The 23,834-nt window shown below is 39.6% G+C and overlaps 1 protein-coding gene across 4 annotated transcripts in view; it reads left to right on the top strand.

Moving 5' to 3' along the window:
- Window positions 1-23,834, top strand: part of F8 (coagulation factor VIII) — a 159,820-nt gene that overhangs the window by 101,341 nt on the left and 34,645 nt on the right. For 3 of the 4 annotated variants that reach the window (XM_038316790.1, XM_038316788.1, XM_038316786.1), the window contains one exon: window positions 7,861-8,016. The exons of the other annotated variant lie outside the window; for it this stretch is intronic. In XM_038316790.1, the coding sequence (XP_038172718.1) occupies window positions 7,861-8,016 (156 nt within the window). The remainder of the gene's footprint in view (window positions 1-7,860; window positions 8,017-23,834) is intronic. 4 annotated transcript variants of the gene reach the window in all.

The raw sequence follows: 23,834 nt of genomic DNA, 5'->3' as shown, positions 1-23,834 counted from the left end.
TTGCAGGGTTGGTGAAGATCTTTTCCCAGTCAGTAGGCTGCCTTTGTGTCTTAGTGACAGTGTCCTTTGCTTTACAGAAGCTGCTCAGCTTCAGGAGGTCCCATTTATTCAATGTTGCCCTTAATGTCTGTGCAGCTGGGGTTACAGAAGACCGTTTCCTACGTATAACCCCAGCTGCACAGACATTAAGGGCCACATTGAATAAATGGGACCTCTATTTGGTTTTCTATAAGCTTCTTGTACCTTTATAGGGATATCCTTCTTTAGGTTGGGAAAGTTTTCTTCTATAATTTTGTTGAATATATTTTCTGGGCCTTTGAGTTGGAGTTCTTCTCCTTCTTCTACCCTTATTATTCTTAGTTCTACCCTTGTTATTCTTAGGTTTTTTCTTTTCATGGTATCCCAGATTTCCTGAATATTTCGTGTTAAGAATTTGTTGTATTTAATGTTTTCTTTAACCAATAAGTCTATTTCCTCTATATTATCTTCAGTGACTGAGATTCTTTCTTCTATCTCTCTTATTCTGTTGGGTATACTTGTCTCAGTAGTTCTTGCTTATTTACCCAGATTTTCCATATCCACAATTCTGTTAGTCTATGTTTACTTTATTACCTCTATTTCAGTCTTCAAGTCTTGAACTGTTTCCTTCACCTGTTTGATTGTTTTTATTGGTTTTCTTGGGTTTCTTTGAGGGATTTATTAATTTCTTCCAAGTTTTTGTTTGTCTTCTCCATTTCTTTAAGAGAGATTTTCATTTCTTTAAGGGAGTTTTTCACTTCCTCTTTAAAGGTCTCCATCATTTTCATAAAGTTACATTTAAAGTCATTTTCTTTGACTTCTTCTGGGTTAGGATGATTGTAGTGTGAGCAGTGGGCTGCGTTCCTGCCACCCCCAGCCGCCTGGCTAGCTTATGCCCTGAAATAACAACACACAAACTGTATTCATTTAAACACTGCCTGGCCCATTAGTTTCAGCCTCTTACTCACATCTTGATTAACCCATATCTAATAATCTGTGTAGCACCACAAAGTGGTGCCTTACCGAGAAGATTCTAGCATATGTCCATCTTGGGCCAGAGCTTCATCGCGTCTGGCTCAGAGAGGAGAGGCATGGCATCTGCCCCAGAGAGGCGAGGCATGGCAATTGCCTGAGGCATCTGCCTCACTCCCTTCTTCCCAGCATCCTGTTCTGTCTACTCCACCCACCTATCTAAATCCTGCCCTATCAAAAGCCAAGGCAGTTTCTTTATTAACCAATGAGAGTCCTCCATCAGATGATCAAGTCTTCCTGTTGTGTGACCGCTGGGTTCTGTTGTTACCATGTTGCTTTTTAGGTTCTTGGAGGAATTCTTGCATTGGCGCCTACCCATCTCTTCCTTCAAATGAGGCCTGCTCTCTTGGTGCTCTCTTAATTCCCTCAGTGTTATAGCAAGTTCTTCGTCCCCTCATTATTATAACAAGCTCTCAGATCTTAGGCAGGGTGTGGCTAGTATCTTGGGGAGTCCAGTGGATGGGTTTGGGTTTTGGTGGAGCCTAGCCACAGGAAACTCCGTGCTGCCTGGCTAGAAAACCTGAGGGAGTTGGGGATGGGTCCCTGGGTTTTGTCCCACTAGGGATGTCCTATAGAGTGGGGTGTCCTGCTGCATGGCTCTTCACTCACCTCTTAAGTCCCCTCAGTTTTGGAGCAAGCTATGTTTCAGAGTTCCACTGAGGTTGCAGGAGAATAGGCAGGTTTGGAGCTAGGGTGTAGCTAGTAGTTTGGATGGTGGCTGGATGGGTTGGGTAAGGGTTAGCCACAGGAAACTTCCTGCAGGCTGGCTAGAAAAGCCAAAGGAGTTGGGGAAGGGCCCCTTGGTTTTGTCCCACTGGGGAGGTCATAGAGGGTGGGGTGTCCAGCCATGTGCCTGTTCACTCACCTCTTAAGTCCCCTCAGTATTGGAGCAACTGTATTCTATATTCTATGATAATATATCTCAAAACAGGTTGGTGCCCCTGAGTCTTCTGATGCTCTTCATCTTTATCCAAAACAGATACCTCAGTCTTCCACCTTAAAAGCAAATATTTTGTAGCTTCTTTTCTTAAATTAAATCTGTCTTTTTTCAGGAATTTTATATTCCTTGGGTATTAGGAAGCACCTAGTTACTATAGCCCAATATGGCAAAGAGTAATACTAGACCTGACCAATGGAAATATGTAGTAATACAGCCCTGACCAATGGAAATATGTAAAAATGAACATGAGATTTATCTTTTTATTTTTAATGTTTATGTGAGTATATATGTTATATATATGTGTGTGTGTTCATGCATGTGTGCACCTATTCATAGAATATGTGGAGACCATGTTGGTTTCTTTTTTTCTAATTGGAGCTTACACAGGCTTTGTGCATGTTGTTACAATAGCTTTGAGTTCATATGTGTAACTACGCTGTTATATTTGGAAAATATTCCCTTATTGTTACTGACTACTTCTGGCTCTTACTATCTTCCCACAAAAATCCCTGACCTTCAGGAGGTGTTTGATATTTATGTCCCACTTAATGGTGAGTACTCCACATTCTCTTATTCTTTGCATAACAAGTTTGAGGTTGTCTTAGTTAGGATATTTATTGCTGTAAAGAGTCACCATGACACCAGCAACTCTTATAAAGAAAATATATAATTAGGTCGGCTCTCATATTTTTAGAGGTCCAATCCATTCCATTGTCATCATTATGGGGAGCATGGCAGTGTGTGGGCAGACATAGTGCTCGAGGAATAGAGTCCTACATTGTGTAGGCAACAGAAAGTCAACTGAATGTCACACGGAGGGAAGCTTGAGGAAAAGAGACCTCAAAGCCTGCCCCCACAGTGATCCATATCTCCAACAAGGCCACACCTCCTAATAGTGCCATTCCCTTTGGGGGCCATTTTCTTTCAAACCACCAGAGGTCTCTGTGTTAATCATCATATATTTCAAGGAGAAAGAAATACTCTGAGCTATGAATACAACAATAAGTCATTAGGACTCATTTTAATACTTTGTTCATTTAAGAAAATAATAGTATTGAGTTCTCCCTAAGGGCCTATCACTTATCAAACCACAAGTTCTTGAACCCTTTAACAGTGTCAGGTATGGGTTCCATGTCTTAGATCCAAGCAGAAAGTAGTTGGTCACTTCAATAACCTTTGAGTCATTATTACACCAGTGGGCATATCTTGCCAGATCAGTTATTATTGTAGCTTACAGAGTTCATAGTTAGATAAGATTTTGACTACTTTTATCCCCTACCAGTGTACATAGAAAATTATTGCACTATGAACATTAGCCACCATGGATGAAGCTTCCAGGTCAGTGCCAGCTTGATTATTTCCATGTTCTATTTCTCAAATGTATGATGTTTTCAGCAATTGGGTCTTACCGTCAAGTTCTAGAGGGTAAACAATAGCATTGGCAATAACCTATAATGTTTGGCAATCTGTGTGATTTCATTGACTAAGAACTCCAAAATAAGTAACCCATTCCCAGCACTGGGGTTTTAATTTGTTATCTGTGGAATCTAGTAGCAGCATTGTTGTTCCTTGTAGGGTAGGGTAACTCCATTTTAATTCTCTCTCTGTGTCTCTCTCTCTGTCTCTCTCTCTTCTCCTTTCTCCCTTTATTTCCCTCCCTCTCCCTCTCTCTCTGTATGTGTGTGTATCTTCTATAATATCTTCTACAGTAAAGTGGGTGTCTTAGTGTTCTATTTCTGTGAAGAGACATCATGACCATGGCAAATCTTAAAAAGGAAAATGTTTAATTGAAGCTTGCTTATAGTTGCAGAGGTTTATTTCATTGTCACCTTGGTGTGGGGCATGGCAACATGTAGGCAGACTGGTGCTGGAGAAATAGCTAAGAGTTCCACATCTGGATACACTAGGCCCAGAGTGACACTGGGCCTAGCTTTTGAAATCTCTAAACCTACCCCCAATGACACACTTCTTCCAAGACTACACCTACTCCAACACGGCCATACCTCCTAATCCCTCTAAAGCAGTGCCACTCCCTGATGACCAAGCATTCAAATATATACAAGCCTATGGGAGCCATTCGTATTTAAACAACAATTTTCCACTCCCTGGCCCCCATAGGCTTGTAGCCATATCATAATGCAGAAAATACATTCAGTCCAGAATTATTTTAAAACGTATTCTTCTCTCATACAATTCAATACAACCTGACTGCAGCCTTCCCTCCCTCCTCTCCTTACAGACCCCCACCTTACCTCTTCCCCAGATCCACTCCTCTTCTGTTTCCCTTCATAAAAGAGCAGGTCCCTCAGGGATATCAACCAAACACAGCATAACAAGATGCAATAAGACTAAGCACAAACCTTCATATCAAGGCTGGATGAGGCAACCCAGTAGGAGGAAAGCAGTCTCCACATATTTCTGAATATTCAAAACTAACATTTACTAATGAGAAAAAACAAGTAACATCTGTCTTTCTGCTTTATCTAGGCTACCTCACTTGGAATGATTGCTCCTAGCTTCATTCATTTGCTTCAGTATGTCATAATTTCATTTTTATAACAGCTACATAATATTCCATTGTGTGAATTGCCACATTTTCTTTATCCATTTGTCAACTGGTAGACAGTGGAAACCTAGGCCTTTTCCTGGCTATTGTGAGTTGAGCAGCAATGAACATGTATGTATAGCAGGCATCTCTATAGTATAAAATAGAGTCCTTTGGATATATGCCCAAGAATGGTATAACTGGATCATGTGATAGTTCTGGTAGGTCCATTTCTAGCTTTTGAGGAACCTCTACATTGTTCCCATAGTGGATGCCCCAGTTTCTGTGTCTAAAGATCCAAACTCAGATCTTCATGCTTGTACAATTAATATACTACTCATGATCCATGTACCTGGCCCATAAAAGTCATCTTAATATGGCATTTTCTTTAACTAAACATACCCCAAAATAATATCATTTAACCTAAGATCAATCAGGCCCATGGCCTCTTTAAAGCCAGACAAGTGAAATCTTTTGGAGGAGAGGGGTCTTTTCCCTTGACACATAGCAGCTGGAAATGCCAACAGCCTCTCTGCCCAAACACAAGTTATGGTCCCTTTTAGAACCCCAAACAGGAAATAATAAACTCTGAATGACATATTCTGTTAACTTTCCAATTACTAGATCTGGCCCACTGCTTTACCTTGCAGAGCTTCTGTGTCCCAAAGTATTTCCTATTCTTCTCAATTTTACATCAATTACTAAATACACCTGTGAACTTTTTTCACTGCTCTATCAAAGTCATGATCAAAATATTGACACAGACTTCCTTAATATGTGCTTAACCAAAACCAAGCTAGTAAATCTCACAATTTTATGAGTTAGATGCTAGTATGAACATCACTTCAATTAAGAACACCAAAACACAGAGGTGTTATAAAGCATTACAAGTCATTCCCACAAAAAGTAGCTGAGCCAGGGCTCTTGTATCCTATGTGAAGCATTATATTATATAATGTGCACAATAACCACTTTAGCTTGATAGTCATTCCTTGATGGTTAATGTGGTGATTAAACCAATTGCAAATCCCTTTAATTGTATTATTCAATCTTTATTAAGAAACAGAATACTACATCTTAAGGTAGTTGATGTCATCTGTTCCACTTTGAACAGATAAGCAAAGTGGGAGTTTAGGAGATATTTACAAGGAAGGGAGTTCAGATAGGCATCTTTTATGCTGGCAAAACATAAAAGGTATAAAACAGTCTGACCCACAGGTACACAAGTAATTGAACTGGCTTGAAAAGCAATACGCAATACAGATAATTGTCAGCCACCTTAGAGCTATGCAGCTGTCATGTTTGCATTGTTTTTTGCCTGAAAACTGACATAGCATACCATGGAACTTATTAACACCTTACTCACTTCCCAATAGAGACATATCTATTTATAGTCAAACTGAAATAACTGGCTCCATACATAGGTGAAGTTGTTTACTTTTTACATATTAAACTGTTAAAAAATATAACAGTACCAGTTATAACTTAAAAGAGACACAGAAAAAAGTAGAAGTAGATAAGCCAAGCGTCCATCAGTCATAGAATATAGGTAGACTGGCAAAAATTTTTTAGACTCATTAAAAGATACATTAGCAAGTGGTAAACAAACAAAAACCTCTCATACTCTACACAAAGAAGTAGTATAAACCAATTCTGGAAAAATGTTGATTCTTAAATATGGTATTTTATTTGACTATACCACAGTACCTAGAGGAAAAATAGAGTATATTCAATCAGAAATATTGATCTGGGAGATGAAGCACAGTTAATAAAACCTCAGAGACAGAAATTGGGGCTTAATCTGAATGTCAGAAAAGCAAAGCAGCCAGTCAGTGGCTCTTACCTCGACTACAGTCTGAAAATGGTGATCCTGCCTCCAAAAATCTCAGAATGAGACTGTGTATGAGAGCTGACTCCTCCAGTCTAATAATCCTCTCTAGGACTGGGATTAAAGGCGTGCACCACCACTGCCTGATTTCGATGGCAAACTAGTGTGGCTGCTGAGATTAAAGGTGTGTGTCATTGTGGCTGCTGGTTTACTAAATCATTAACCTATATCTCTTGCCATGCATACATGCGTTCTATTGGTCATTCAGTTCTTTTTCTTTAGGAACTTATCATTTCTTACCACTCTGCCATTATTCACTCACTCATTCATTCTAAAGCTTTTTCTAAGCATTAATATTTACATACTACCATGTTGAATACCAGAGTTAGAGGGGACATTTATTCATTACCTAGTATGTATTACTTGCTGGATTCATCATATTACATCTTTGATCCTTTGAGATATACATCATCTTCACTTTACATTTAAATAGAGACATAACAAGGATCTCAGTCCAATAAGAGAGGAAGACAAACAAAGCATTGTAGTGCAATAATTTGCTAGAGTGAAGTTTGTAGCACAATTAATAAAAACCTGCAGGCAGATATTGGGGTTCAACCTGAAGGTTAGAACTGCAAAACAACCAGCCACTGGCTCTTACCTCCACCTCAGTCTGAAATGGTGATCCTGTCTCTAGGAATCTCAGAATGTGACTGTGTCTGAGAGCTGTCTCCTCCCATTTTATAACCTTCCCTAGTTCTAGGATTAAAGGCATGCACCACTACCACCTGGTTTCTATGGCAAACTAGTGTGTCTACTGGGATTAAAGGTGTGCATCACCACTGCCTGCTCTGTAAGGCTGACCAGTGGGACTGTTTTACTCTCTGATCTTCAGGAAAGCTTTATTTATTAAAATACAAATTAAATATTACTACAGAAGTTATTATATATAACATGAAGTAGAAACACAGATAAAGCAGTACTAAGTTTGTCTGAGTTGGGGAAGACTAAGCAAGAAAAATATTTTTACAATTAACATTTGAAAGAGGTATAAAGGTTTATTCCTGATAGTATTACAGTGATAGTTCTGGTCTAGGAAGGGGAGGAAATTAATTTTGGCTGATGTAGAAGTATTGGTAAAGCATTATGCCATTCTGGTTCATATGTGCAGCCCCATAGATGTGTGTGAGGAAAAGCTATGATATGATATGAAATGATATGAAATGTGATCTGGTTTGCCAGATATGAAAGTGATATGAAAGTGATCTGGTTTGCCAGAAAATAGATAATTCAATAAATATATTTCCTACTCATTCCTACCATATGTTCCATGGCTTTAAATACTTACATGTTCATATTTCAACATTTCCTGCTTCTCCAAACATGCAAGGTATTTTGTAGCATTAGAGTTTTCCTAAGTGGATAATTAATAACAATAAATAATTATTTAAGAGTCTAATATAATAGATTAAAGTAAGTTGTTGTTTTCATTGGTAGGTAGATCTGTTGACTCCAATGATTATTCATGGCATCAAGACACAGGGTGCTCGTCAGAAATTTTCCAGCCTCTACATCTCTCAGTTTATCATCATGTATAGTCTTGATGGAAAGAAGTGGCTGAGTTATCGAGGGAATTCCACTGGAACTTTAATGGTATGTAATTAGTTCTTCCATGAGAGGATATGAAAACTTTAAAGAGCTTTTGACAGATGCTGCAGCCTACAAGCTCCAAAAATGAATTTTCTTCCTATGGGTTAATATGAATGCTTATGGACATACAAACAAAAAAGTTGAACTTTTAATACTTTCATACATGATAGAAATGCAGACATGTATTTTAAGAATGTTATTTTCTTAGAGGGGTCTCTACATGAAAGACTTTAGTTTATCAGTCAAAACCATGAATGGAGGTTAAGATCTGTCTTTTACATGAAAGAATGGGAAAACCTTGGAAATTTATTCTTTAGAGGTAAGCTTGAGAAAATTAAACAAACAGACTTAAATCCTTAACATTGTTGTCTATACGTCTCTAATTTTATATATCTGATTAGCTGTACCAGAAATGTATCCCAATTCTTTCTTTCTGTGTTTCTTCCATTTTGTCCATTTTTACTTATATGACTACTACTTCAATGCAAAGTTCCATTCCCTCATACTCAGACTATAATATTCTCCATATGCTGAGGATATAGGTGGATATGACACAGAAGCTAAGGAGAAGAGTTACAGAGTTGTAGTGACAAGTGCCAAAATATCACTTGGCATGCAACAAAAACACCACAGTGGCACCTATTGTATTTATAAGATACATAATGCTGACAAGACCTGGTAAACAGAAAACAGTAATTGCTCTAATGTGTTGTGTTTCACACATAGAGATACACACAAATAAGCCTGCTTTGTTCTTGAAATGTAATTGTATCCCATGTTTAATATGTTTACTGTTGATTTTAAGCAAATACTGTTTATTATGTATAAAAAGATTTCTTCTGACCATGCATAATAGTACACACCTTTAATCCTAGCACTTGGGAGACAGAGACAGTTGAATCTCTATGGGTTCAAGGCCAGACTAGTCCACATAGCTAGTTCTAGACAGCCCAGAGCTACATATTAAGAATTCCTCTCAAAAAATTCTTCAATTTCTATATTGTTGGTAATTACAATTGAATTTTGTCAAATACTTTGCTAGCACTTACATCCCTATCTTTCCATACAACATGTTTTGAGCACGTGTTTTTCTTCTCCCAACTCTTCTTAGATCCTCTCATCTCCCTCCCTACCCAACTATACATTCTCTCTCTATCTCTCCTTCTCTTACAAAAAGAAACACAAAAATGAAAGTCAAAACAAAGCCAGGCAGTGGTAGCACACGCCTTTAATTCTAGCACTCAGGAGGCAGGCAGATCTCTGAGTTTGAGGCCAACCTAGTCTATATATCAGTTTCAGGACAATCAGGGCTAATATACAAAGAAACCTTATCTCTAAAGAATCAAGGCAAAGAAAAACCAATAAGATTTTTAAAATGCCAAATGAAACACACACACACACACACACACACACACTAAAAAAACATAAAGTTCATTTTGTGTTGGACAACTTATCTTGTGTATGGGTCCTGCGCTGAGGATAGTTATTATATCGAGTGACATTCCCATAGGAGAAAACTAACTTTCCATTTGCCAGCAGATACAATTTGCATAGCTTCTTGGTTAGGGGTGGGGCCCTGTATGCACTCCTCCCTCTCAGTAATGGAACTCCATCAGGTCTTGTGCATGCTACAAAAACATTCTCTTTGAGCTAATATGTTTATCAGTCCTTTTGTGTCTGTTAAGATACTGTTTCCTTGAAGTCATCCATTACCTCTGGCTCTTACAATGTTTTCTCTTCCGTGTAGATTTCTGAGCCTTGAAGGAAGGGGTTTGATAAAGATACCCCATTTAGGACTGAGTGCTTCAAAGTCTTTCACTCTCTGCATTGTCCAGTTGTGGATCTCTGTGTTAGTTTCCATCTACTACAAGAAGCTTCTCCGATGAGGCTTGAGCAAGGCACTGATTTGTGGATATAACACTATGTCATTAATAATCATTTGTAGAAGGAAGTTTTTGTTCTGCCTGGTCCCACGCCACTGGGGTCAGTTTTTCCATTGAGGTAGCCAGTGAGGGGCTGGACCAGCTCTCTGGTGCCCAGGTCACAGGGACAGTTCTCCTATGGCACCCAGTGGTAACACAAGCCACAGATATCAACACAGATCCCAGATACAGTAGGGACAAGGACCCAGACATGGCCCTCTGCTTCAGGTTGGGTCAAGACATCACTATGGTCCTGGGTGGCAGCACAGGCCACTCAGATAATATGACCCTGGAGACAGTGGGGCTCTCTAACACCAACATGGCCTGAGGTGGCAGCCCAGACCACAGGCATCCGTATAGCCTTTGGTGGTAACACCAGTTACAGACATCAGCACAGACTCCAGCTGAAGTAGGTCCACAGAATCAGACATGGCCCTCAGTGGCAGCATATAACTGGGATATCACATGGCCCCTTTTAGCAGGGTAAATCACCCATATCAGTCTGTTCCTTACTGCCTGTAGACAAAGATTGCACTTTCATTTCCCGGACACCCAGACCCAAATAATCACACAGAAACTATATTAATTACAACACTCTTTGGCCAATGGCTCAGGCATATTTCTAGCTAGCTCTTACATATTAAATTAACATATTTTTATTAATCGATGTATTATCATGAGGCTGTGGTTTACCAGTAATGTTGTGGTATCTTTCCTTCAGCAGCTACATGTCTTCTCCTTGACTCCACCTACTCTCTCTCTCTTTATCTTTGTTTAAATTTCCCACCTGACTTTACTCTGCTAAGCTATTGATCAAAATAGCTTTATTCATCAACTAATAAAAGCAACACATAAACAGAAGGACATCCCACATCAACTACTATTGCATCTTCATTTCAGCTTCTCTCCTTCGTGCATGAACCATTCTAGGCCTTCTCCTCTCTCATTTCTCAACAACATACCTGTTCACTATAGTGGTGCCCATCACCCCACTGGACTCTGTCCACTCAGACCACAGGGCACCGGGTCTGATGTTGTTTCTATTTCATTGATTTCACCCCTGAATTTAGTTATTTCTTGCCATATACTCATTTTATTATTTCTTTTTGTTTTTCTAGAGCATTCAAGTGTGTTGTTAAGTTACAAATATTAGATCACTCCATTTTTTTTGATGGAGATACTTCATGTTGTGAATTTGCCTCTTGAAACTGCCTTCATTGTGTCCCATAGGTTTGGGTATGTTTTGTTTTCATTCTCATTCAATTCTAAAAAGTTTTTAACTTCTTTCTTGATTTCTTTTTTCGTCTGATTTATAATAGTTCTTCTCATATAATATATACTGATTATGGTTTCACCTACCATTATTCCTTCCAGTTTCTCCCTAACTCCCCTCCCATATAGATCACCCCCTTTCTGTCTCTCCTTAGAAAACAAACAGGCTTCTAAGGGATAATAATAAAATAAAATATAATAAGATAAAACAAAAACTAACTCATTGGAGTAGGACAAAACAAACAGAAGGAAAAGAGCCCCCAAAAGGCACAAGTAAAGGATATAGACACAGAGACCCATTCCTTTGTATTCTTAGGAATCTCATAAAAACACAAAGGTAGATGGAATAATATCTATGCAAACAACCTGTACAATTAAAAAAGAGAAATAATATATGTATATGTATACATAATAAAAATGAAAATAAAATAAAATGTTTTAAAGCCCTGTAACATCATGATGAGATAAGGAATCTCCAAAGATGCCTTGAGTTTATTTTCTGTTGGCCACCTACTACTGGGGATGCAAACTACTTTTAAGAATAGTTTGTTTGGGAAAGAAGTGGGAACTGGGATTTTTATGTAAAATGAAAAAAGATAGTTTGTTTCCTTTTTATAAAAAAATAAAATTAAAAAAATTTAAAAAGAAAGGATCCTAGATTTTGCCTCACAACTAAAAAAAAAAAATAGTTTGTTTCCCCAGTGAGACTCCCTTGGAGTAAACTAAATTTTCATTTGCAAATGATTATCAGCTCTAGTTTCTATCTCATTCAGACCCCTTCAGGCCCTATGCACGCTACCCCAGTCTCTGTTAGTTCATATGAGCTTTGATCCTGTTGATTTAGAAAGCCTTGTTTCCTTGGAGTCCTCCATCCCTCTGTCTTTTTCACCCTTTCTGCCTTCTCTTTGGCAGCATTTTCTGAGCCCTGAATGGAGGGATTTGATGGAGACATCCCTTTTAGGGCTTAGTATTCCACAGTTTCCTATTCTCCCTAATTCTCTCACTGTGTGGGTCTCTATTCCTGTTCTCATCTGATACAAGAGAAAGCTTCTCTGATGGTGGCTGAGCAAGGCACTGATATATTAGTATAGCAGAATATTAATAGGAGGTATTTTATTTTATTCATTAACCCATTGACAAACATCTAAGTTGTTTCCAGTTTTTGGCTATTATGCATAGAACAGCAATGAACATGGTTGACTGTAGTGGCATTTCATTTGTATTTTAATAAATAAAGCTTGTCTGAAATTTAGAAAAGTAAAACAGTCACACTGGCCTGCCTTACAGACCAGGCAGCAATGATGCACACCTTTAATCCCAGTAGCCACACTATCTTGCCTTAGAAACCAGGCAGTAGTGATGCATGCCCTTAATCCAAGAACTAGAGAGTATTATAAGATGGGAGGAGACAGTTCTCAGTCTCCATTTCATTCTGAGGTTTCTGGGAGGCAGGATCAACATTTTCAGACTGAAGTAGAGGTAAGAGCCAGTGGCTGGCTGTTTTGCTTTGCTGGTCTTCAGGTTGAACCTCAATATCTGTCTCTCAGTATTTATTACTATTTATTACTCATGCTTCAGTTGACCATATGTCTCTGTGGAAGGATGAAGAGTCCTTTGGGTATATGCCCAAGGGTGGTATAACAGGATCTTTGAGAGAGATCATTTCCCATATTCCTGAAGAATTTCCATACTGATTACCATGGTGGTTATACCAGTATGCACTCCCACCAACAATGTATGAATGTTCAGTTCATTCTATACCCTTGTCAGCATGAGCCGTCATTTGTTTTATTGATCTTAGACATTCTTAATTATAGAAGATGAAATCTCAAAGTAGGTTTGATTTGAATATTCCTGATGATTATGAATGCTGATCATTTCTTTTTCCTTGTCCATTTGAGTTTCCTCTATTAAGAATTCTCTGTTAAATTAGTATCCCATTTTTAATTGGGCCATTTCCTTGATCTCCAGGTTCTTGAGTTCTTTATATATTTTGGATATTATTCCTCTATTGACATGTACTTAATAAAAAAACTTTTCCCATTCTGTAGTATACCACTGAAAAGAAGGTATATTCTTTTATGTTTGGATGCAATGTTCTATACATGTTTATTAAATCCATTTGAGTCATAACATCTGCTTAGTTCCCTTATTTTTCTGCCAAGTTTCTGTCTGGCAGACCTGTCCAGTGGTGAGAGTGGAGTGTTGAAGTCTCCCACTATTAGTGTGTGGGGTTTAATGTGTGATTTAAGCTTTAGAAGTGTTTCTTTTACGTATGGTGGTGCCCTTGTATTTAGGGCATAGATGTTCAGTATTGGGATTTCTTCTTGATGGATTTTTCCTGTGACAAAATAGAAAATGTTCTTCTTTGTCTCTTTTGATTGATTTTTGTTTGAAGTCTATTTTGTTAGAATAGCTATATCAGCTTATTTCTTAGGTCCATTTCATTGGAAAATTTTTCCCACCCCTTTACTCTAAGATCTGTCTTTGAGGTTGAGGACTGAAAAAGTGGTGCCAGTATTGAAATGTAAGATGTATCACCCCAAAGTTGTGATGGCTACCCGAGGCTCTCTATTGGAAATGGCAGTGGCTGGGCCAAAGGACCCTGGGCCTTGTTGGTCAACCATGGACAGACTAAGGAGGTTGGCTGAAGGATGGTTTGGGCTTGATATCCCCATGTTCCTCATAGCATGGGGGCATTCAGTGTCCCAATGTCCTTTTTGATGGCACCTTGGACATAGTCTGGGTGGTTTTTAAGGGTTTGGATAAGTTTGACCCAGTGACCCTCCTGACCACATTAATAACAAGGATGTGAAGGTTCTTGGGCACTTGGAGAGGAGGGAGCCTGGGCTTCTGCTTTGGCCAGCTGAGAGGCCTTAGCCACCATCAGCTATTTTTAAAGCTTTTTCATTTCTTTCATGATATACCTTAAAGGCTACAGCTAAGGCTTCTGCCTGTGTTGTCAGGATCCTGTCTTAAACATATAAATTTAACCTTATTATCTGGGAAACTCTAGGAAAAGAAGTAGGTCATAAGGAGTTGTTTTCCATCTGAGGTCACAGGATCCAGGTTGGTATGTTGTAAGAGGGTCTCTGTAAGGTGGCTGAGGAATTGAGATGGGTTTTCATATCTTTCCTGGATGACCTTGTAGTCCCTTTTATAATTTACTATTTTAAGGGCAGCCCTATAGAGACCAGCTAGGAATGGGGCTGGTACAGGAGATTTCAGAGCAGAGTGGGAATGAGTATCAGGAGGACTAAGAGCTATTAGTGGGCCGAAAGTGGATGCTAGGGAGAGCTGACCTGTACAACCTGTCACTGAAGAAGGAGAAAGAGAAGTTGAAGGTACCAGAGGAGAGGTGTAGGCAGAGGCTGCTATTTGTTTCCTGGATGCCCAGACCCAAAATAATCACACAGAAACTATATTAACTACAACTCTGCTTGGCCAGTCACAAAAGCATATTGCTATCTAGCTCTTATATCTTAAATTAACCCATTTCCATTATTTTGTATTTTACCACGAGGCTCATGGTTTACCAGTAAGGATACAGGGTGTCTGTCTCCTTTGGCAGGTACATGGCATCTCTCTGACTCTGCCCAATCTTTCTATACATCTCTGTTCAGATTTTCTGCCTGACTTTACTCTGCTAAGCCATTGACTAAAAGCAGCTTCTTTATTAACCAATGGCAATAAAATATATGTGCAGCATACAGAGGGGAATCCCACATCTGAGAGGGAACTGTGGGATTTTGTTTATAAAAGAGAGACTCGTTAGCAGGATCAAAGGTAATAGATTCATCCTGTTCTGACTTCATAGCTAGCAGGAGCTGGGTGGAGGAACAGGAGGCACAAAGAGAAGGCTTGAACAAAAGTTAGAGAAAGTTTTAACATACAGTGTCTCGTTCCATTTCCCCGATCACTCACAATAGTTGTAATTGGGATCTAGTGTGCCATTCAGCGGCCATTTAGATTGTTTATCTAAGGGATCTTGAGGTCAAACATTATTACAAAGGTGAACAAGTTTAGGGCCTTTCAAATCAGGTGCCAGGTGTAAAGGTTTGATATTTTCTAGGAGGCATCCCAAAGGGAATGGGAGGGTTTGGAATGCTGAGTTCCCATGGATGAGGGAGGATAGGGAAAAGGTCACTGCTGCCTGTAGTCATGAGAATACTCTGGATTCAGGGAGGACTGAATGAGGACCAAGCCATTCAGAAGAACAGGGGTCAAATGTAGCAAGCTTAGCCTGGCTAAGCCTATGAGAGACTTGGGTGCATGGTACCAGGGCTTCTGTAGAGATGAGAAGGTGAGAGAAAACTGAGTTCTAGGAGGAAGATCTCATTCATAGGAAAAGGACTGGGAAAATGAGGCTCTTGTAGATTTTTCTGAGGAGGATAGGAGAAGACAGGAAGGGATGCTATAACCCAATTTGGCCTAAGTAAACTGTCTGATTGCAGCTCCAAGGGTAGGCAGTATGGTCAGGTAAAGAGGGCCAGCTGTAGCCTTGAAGACTGTGGCTGGGGGTACCTCCACTTAGAGTACTAGAGGGTTGCCAGACACTCGATGGTTATTTCCTCAGACCCAGGGAAACATTTACACTGACAAAAGAGGAAACTCACCTAATTGCTGCTATTGGATGGAATGCTGAATGATCAGTGAGCCAGAAGATGAGAAGATGGACTGGAGTTAAGGAATAGGGTCCCAGTGAGGCTTAGACTCCAGGGGGAGAGCACAGACCTCAAGAGAGCCTATCCTGGGTTTTGGCACCAAAATGTAGGGGAATGTGTTACAGCTGTGGAGTTGTAGAAATATCCTGACTTACTGCAAAGCCCAGCTATACTTAGAGTCACAATAGGACAATTCTGGAGGGGTAGAGCCGCAATAGGACAGCTCAGGTGTCCTGACCATCAGGAAGCCAGGCTACCTGAAGCTGGGGTGCGGTGGGGATGGTCTCTCAGCAGGATATAGGGATCCTGCTCTTCTCCTGAAGAGGTGCTATACAGCTGAGCTCTGTCTGTTCCCTTTAGAGAATATCCTAACAGAGTTATCCACTTCTTCTCTAGCCCAGGATGTTACTTCTTTTGCTAACACTTGGCTAAAGGAGAAGCCCCTGAAGAAATGTTGCAATCTCCTCTGACTCTGGTGAAAAGTTGTTACTTTTTCTGTTCCACCTTGCTCAGCCACCTTCCTCTTAGGAAGCATCCCAGCAAGGTTCTTCTGTTCTGCTCCACCTTGCTCTGCTCCCGTGAGGGAGCATCTCAGAAAAGTTTTTCAGCTCAGTCCCCTAAGGGATGTCCCAGATAGGTTCTTCTATCCTGTGCCTGCAAATGAAGATTATCACCCAAGACTCTTTTGAGAAAGATTTATTTGGGAAGGAGTCCAGGAGAGTGTCTGCCTCTGCCCTAGGAGGGATGAACAGTGGCCTCTAACTGAACAGGCAGAGAGGCTTATTTTATTTAGGACTTCTTAGGGAAGAGTGGGGTTTTCCCAGGGAGAAGAGGGATTGGTTAGTTTTCCCTGCTCAGGGATTGGTTAGTCTTGTTGGTCAGGAGTAGAGGTGGCTCTGATTTCATGGCCAAACTGTGTTTCTTTCACTGGTCCGTTTTAGCCTTTTGACTCTAATTTTAGGACCAGGGCTTATTTCTTTCATTAGCTCTGATTCTAGGGACAAAGTGTGTTTCTTTGGCACTGATTTTAGAGTCAGGGCTCATATCTTTAGTCCTGGGTTCAGGGATAAAGATGTTTCTTTCCTTGGCTCAGATCCAGGGTGTGACTTATTCAAAATGAAATTAGTGTTACTTATACCTCTTCATATTCCTTCCTTCTACCCTGCCTTATTACCCATTTCCACCCAAATGTTTTTCAGTAGAAATTAAGAAACATATTTATTTAAGGCAAAACAAAAAAAAACAATATATGTGGGCTGTAGATAACACAATTTTTTCAAAGTCTTTTTTATTTTAAATTTTTATTCATTTTACATACCAACCACAATTCCCTCCCTCTACTCCTCCAACTACCCCCCCCCCAACCAACCCCTTATACACTCCTCCAAAAGGGTAAGGCCTCTAATGGTGAGTCAACAAAGCCTGGCACATTAAGTTGAGGTAGGTTGAGCACCTCATAAACTAGGGGTAGATCCTGGTCCCACTGCCAGGGGCCCTTCAAACAAACCAAGCTACACAGCTGTCACCCACATGCAGTGGGCCTAGTTCATTCCCATACAGGTTCCCCAGCTGTTGCCCTGGAGTCCATGGGTTCCCACAAGTTCGCTCTGTGTTTCTGTGAATTTCCATGCCATGATCTTGACACTCCTTGCTCATACAATCCCTCCTCCCTCTCTTTGACTAGACTTCCAGAGCTCGGTCTGGTGCTTGGCTTTATATCTCTGCATCTGCTTCCATAAGTTACTAGATAAAGGTTCAATGATCACAGGGTAGTCACCAACCTGATTACAGTGGAAGGCCAGTTCAGGCTCCCTCTCCACTATTTCTAGGAGTCTTAGCTGGGGTCATTCTTGTGGGTTCCTGGGTGTTTCCCTAGTACCAGTTTTCTCCCTAACCCAATAATGGCTTCCTCTATCAAGATGTCTTTTTCATTGCTCTCCCACTCCATTCTTCCCTCAACTCTACCATCCCATTCCCTCATGTTCTCACCTCCCCATCCCTTCCCTTCTACCATCCCCAACCCTCAGTTTACAAAGGAGATCTCATCTATTTTCCCTCCTCAGGGTAATCTGTACATCCCTCTTAGGGTCCTCCTTGTTACCTAACTTCTCTGGACTGTGGGTTGTAGTCTGGTTATCCTTTGCATTACATCTAGTACTTGTCTTTCTGGGTCTGGGTTACCTCACTCAGGATGATTTTTTTCAAGTTCCTTCCATTTGCCTACAAATTTCATGATGTCATTGTTTTTTACAACTGAGTAATAATTCAATTGTGCAAATATACCACATTTTCTTTATTCAATCTTCAGTTGAGGGATAGCTAGATTGTTTCCAGGTTCTGGCTATTATGAATAATTCTGTTGTGAACATGGTTGAGCAGGTGTCCTGTGGTATGATTGAGCATCCTTTGGGTATATGCCCCAAGAGTGGTAATGCTGGGTCTTGAGGTAGATTGATTCTCAATTTTCTAAGGAACTGCTATATTGATTTCCAAAGTGGCTATATAACTTTTTACTCCCATCAGCAGTGGAGGAGTGTTCCTCTTACTCTGTATCCTCTCCAGCACAAACTGTTATCAAAGATTTTAATCTTAGCCATTCTGACAGGTGTAAGATGGAATCTCAGAGTAATTTGATTTGCATTTACCTGATGACTAAGGATGTTGAGCAGTTCTTTAAATGTCTTTCAATCATTTAAGATTCTTCTGTCGAGAATTCTCTGTTTAGCTCTGTACTCCATTTTAAATTGAGTTATTTGGTATTTTGATGTCTAGTTTATTGGGTTTTTTATATATTTTGGAGATCAATCCTCTGTCAGATTTGGGGTTGGTGAAGATCTTTTCCTATTCTGCAGGCTGTCATTTTGTCTTATTTACCATGTCCTTTGCCTCAGAAGCTTTTCAGTTTCAGGAGGTCCCATTTATTGTTTGTTGCTCTCAGTATCTGTGTACTGGTGTTATGTTTAAGAAGTGGTCTCCTGTGCCAATGCATTCAGGCATACGTCCCACTTTCTTTTCTATAAGCTTTGGTGTAATTGGATTTATGCTGAAGTCTTTGATTCACTTGGACTGGAGTTTTGTACATGGTGATCAATAAGAATCTGTTTGTAATCTTCTACATGTTGACATCCAGTTATGCCACCACCATTTGTTAGAGATGCTTTAATTCCCAAAGTCCAGTTGAAAAGTGGAAGGAATGAGAATATGAGCAAAGAAGTCAAGACCATGATGAGTTCACCCACTGAAACAGTCTAGCTGAGCTAATGGGAGCTCACCAACTCCAGCTGGACTGGGAAGGAACAAGCATAGGACCAGACTAGTCCCTTTGAATGTCATTAACAGTTGCATGGCTGAAGCAGACTGAGGGGTCACTGGCAGTGGCACCAGGATTTATCCCTACTTCTTGTACTGGCTTTTTGGGATCCTATTCTCTTTGGATGTATACCTTGCTCAGTCTAGATATATTAGGGAGGGCCTTGGACCTTCTGCAAAGCAATGTGCCTTACCCGCTCTGAGGATTAAGAGGGTGTGTGGAGGGAATGGGAGAAGGAGAGGGAGTGGGAACTTGGATTGGTATTTTTTTTAAAAAAAATCTAATATTGTTTTTAAAAGATGCTTTAATTTTAGCATTGTACAGTTTTGGCTTCTTTGTCAAAATCAGGTGTTCATAGGTGAGTGGATTAATGTCAGAGTCTTTAATTTGATTCCATTAGTCCATATGTCTTTCTTAATTCAACTTTAATTTTTTATTCCTATATGTGAATTTTTATTTTATTTTTTATTTATTTTATTTTACATACCAGTCGCAGTTTCCCCTCCCTCCATTCTTCCCATTCCCTCCCTTACCACCCTTCTACCTACCCCACCCCCATCCACTCCTCCATCTCCATTCAGAAAGGGTAAGGTCTCCCTTGGAAATCAACAAAGCTTGGCATATCAAGTTGAGGCAGAACCAAGCTCCTCCTCCCCACCCCCATATTAAGGCCAAACAAGGCATCCCACCATAGGGAATAGCTTTCAAAGAGCCAGCTCATGTGTCAAGGACAGGTCCCACTGCTAGGAGTCCCACAAAAAACCAGGCTACACAACTGTCATCCAGATGCAGAGGGCCTAAACTGGTCCTATGCCAGCTCCCTAGCTGTTCTTTCAGAGTCTGTGATCTCCCACAAGCTCAGGTCAGCTCTCTGTGTTTTCCTGCCATGTTATTGACTCCCCTTGCTCATATAATCCCTCTTCCTTCTCTTCAACTGGATTCCCAGAGCACCTGGCAGAGGAGACACCATAATTAGGGTGTTGAACATTTTTAAAAATGTCTTTCTGGAATTTATGTTTCATTTTTTGAGAACTCTTGTTTTAGTTACATACTGCATTTTTAAATTAAGGTTTTTTTCATTCTTTTTTGGTGGTTTTTAAATTTTCTTTCTTTTTTTAATTTTTTGAAAGGGTCTCACTATATAACCCTGACTGGCATGAAACTCATTATGTAGATGAAGCTAGCTTGTAAATCAATAGTTCTCAACTTTCCTAATGCTGTGACCCTTTAATACAATTCTTCATGTTGTGGTAACCCTAACCATAAAATTATTTTATTGATGCTTTATAACTATAACTTTGCTAATTTTATAAAATATAATATAAATATCTGATATGCAGGATATCTAATTTGTAACCCCAAAGGCATTGTGACCCACAAGTTGGGAACCACTCCTCTACTTCACAGTCATCTGCCTGTCTCTGCCTCCAGAATGCTAGAATTAAAGGTAGGAACACTGGCTGTTTGTTTTCTCCAAATATAAGGGTTTTTTTTGTTTTTTACTTATTTATGCAGTCAGGATACTAACCCTCTGTCTTACTAATAACATTCCATCAGGAAGAAGAGAGCAGACAAGAAGTAGGGACAAGCTATATCAAGGCCCAACCCCCAGTGACTTACTTCCTACATCAAGGTTCTACTTCCCAAAGTCCTTGAAATATTTCAAAACTATGCCACCTGTCTGGGACCAAATGTTCCAAACATAAATGCTTCTGAAGGACATTCACATTAAAACAACAAGAGCTCAGTACTTTATAAATACAAAATATTTGTCTAGTTCATACTTCTAAAGGTTCAGTGTCATGGCATTAGTTTCTGTGCAGCCCTGTTGAGATCCAGATGGCAAATTAGCACCACAATAGTATAGTGAGGAGCTGTGGGCTGCATTCCTGCCGCTCAGCTCCCAGCTGCCTGGCTAGCTTATGCCCCACGTTGGGCAACAAAATGAAGGGGCGTGGCTGATTGGCAGTTATGATTAACCAGACAAGCTTTAATATATAATACTCAGCTTTAATAAAGGAAAGGAAAGGGAACTTACAAATGATGTGAGAGATTTGAAATAACCAAAAATAGTCCTTTTGGAATAAATCAGTTTTAATAAAAGGAGAAAGAGGGACACTTATAAAGCCAAGGCTCCAGCAAAGTAGAGGGTGATGCGGGGGGGAAAAAAGGGCGTCTCTCTCCCACCCGGTTCTTTTATAAAGGTACCCCTCTGCCCTGGGGCAGCCACGCCCCTGAACACAGGGATTGGGCCAGCTGCCCCAACATCTCCCCCTTTTGTCTAAATAAGGCAGATTTAGAAACCAAATACAACTATATACAATGGGAATAGATCATAAAATTACAAGAAGCAAACAATATTAGGCGAGGAACATATAACAAAAAAATATTTTATTAAACATTTTACTTTAGGAAGTCTAAATAATGTAGAAGGTAGCTATAATTATCTAATCTTTAACCCCATCAAAGATCTGAGAAGGGAAGTAATATTACTAAAGCAACCAGGAAGCACAAACGAGAAACTTCCAAAATGTGTAACAGAAGACAGAGACAATTGACGACCTGGGCAACCACACGAAATCTTGTTAGCAATGTTGAGGTAACCAACTTTGGCTAAGGCCTAACACAACTGACATACATTTTTCAAAGGCAAGGAACTTTTTGTAGAACTATCCTACCCTGTCTTGGCAAGATAAGACAATCCTGTTTTATCCACTTATGGATATTCTGTATCTTTGTCAGTAGTCAAGGTATGGGCTTTTCTTTGCCCAAATGCCAGTTCTGCCAAGAAGAAGACAAGCTCCCAGTGGAGTGCCTATGGTGCCCAATGTTCTCTCGGGAGTAGAGCGGTGTTGCCAGGAGTGATTGTGTCTCATAAGTAGGAAACTCTAGGTTAGATTAAAGGCCATTTTCTACAGCTCTTCAAAGAGGTCGAAGATTATACTATCTATACTAAATATAATTTCTACGTATCTAAAAAATCTGAATATCCTAAATATAAATATGACAAACATATATGACTATTGATATATAATTCTCGATACCTATCTAACTTGGAGACTAAGAGAATAAACGACTGTGCAATAAATGAGGACAATGATCTCCAAATGTAAACAATGTCATTACATAAATAATATCAGAGGTAGAAATGTACATTGCAATATGGTAAATATCTCAATATAACAATTGTTTTAAACAGAGGTAGAAGCATACTGTCATACAATAGAGGTAGAAGCATACTCACATACAATATTCAATATATAAGAATCAACACCAGTGCAATTTTCTAAAAACAATAATTTACAAATACCAATCATCCCATCAAACCAGTTAATCCCCCATTTTTTTCAATAAACACCCCTGAGTCCATATAATACCTCCCCCATCCCCTCAAACCTATACCAACTACTAAATGATGTCCCTAAACCTGAGGGCAAACTCTGTTGGGAGAGGTGGCGTCATCCTCTAAGATTGCTTCCAGCTGACATGGGGGTGATGTTCTTCTCAGGGGGTCCTGTGAAAGCAAATGATGGTAAAATTCCCAGATTAACATTGGGTCGAGAAAATTGTAACTAGCCTCTGAGTGTTTTGAGGAGGTCCTGCCAGAGTGTTGTCAAAATTGTGCACCATTCGAAACTGTCTTGTGCAGTTGGTACCAAAAAACAGGTCTAATTTTAGGGCTATTAAAAACATAATGTCATAGTAACCAGGTGAAATTGATGTTGTGGGGCCCCATCTTCATCCTGGAAATGTCAAAGATTACTGAAGGAAAATTTGTTGTTTGCTACAGAAAAGGTAAACATTATCTACAAAGACATATACAGAATGTATATATATATATATATATATTCAATAAAAGGTGTAATAAAGACAGACACAGGTATGAGGAAAGGCAAAGAAAGTTTATCAAGTATTATTATTATTATTATTATTATTATTATTATTATTCTATCCCATATCATGGCTCCTGACCTGAGACAGAAACTCTGAGATATCTCTTATCAACAGGCTTGGAATTGAAGAGGGACTGAGCCATAGTCCAACTCCAAAACCAGCTCTACATACATATAAATAAAAGCACAGTAATGCATATATGTAAAAAATGTTTTATGCTTACTAAACCTATTCAGGTTCTGTGTTGATCCATATTGGGTTGTAACTAGTGTCCATCCATCAGTATTTAAATATCCAGGGTCCCTTAAATTCTTTGAAGATGAGTGGTTTCCTGTGGAGATAAGAAAAGAACCCTGCCCCCAACCTATATGTTTTTCTTACCATCAGTATGATCATCATCCTTGTGAATGAATTATTTTTCTTTTCCAAGGGGCTTCTCCTCTTCAAACTGAACCTTTATTAATTTTGACGGTATCCACAATTTTTCCTCTCCTGTGGAGACAAGAGCAAAACCCCTTCCCCAATGCAGCACATCTCCTGGCTTCCATTGCGAGGTCAGCACATCCTTGAAATAAACTGGTTGATTTAATTCAGCAGACTTTTCCATTATCCAATGTCTTTCTGTAGTCATTGTCCCCTTCTCATTAGCGTTGAGAAAGTTCAAGGTTAATAAAGCATTATGTAACCCATTTCTAGGGATATTTTCCACCCCTTTCTGTTTGTTTAACATATCTTTTATAGTTCTGTTTGATCTTTCTA

The sequence above is a fragment of the Arvicola amphibius genome, chromosome X, assembly GCF_903992535.2.
Source record: "Arvicola amphibius chromosome X, mArvAmp1.2, whole genome shotgun sequence".
NCBI lineage: Eukaryota > Metazoa > Chordata > Mammalia > Rodentia > Cricetidae > Arvicola > Arvicola amphibius.
Note: the sequence above shows the minus strand (reverse complement) of the source record. Positions and strands in the feature narration are given on the sequence as shown.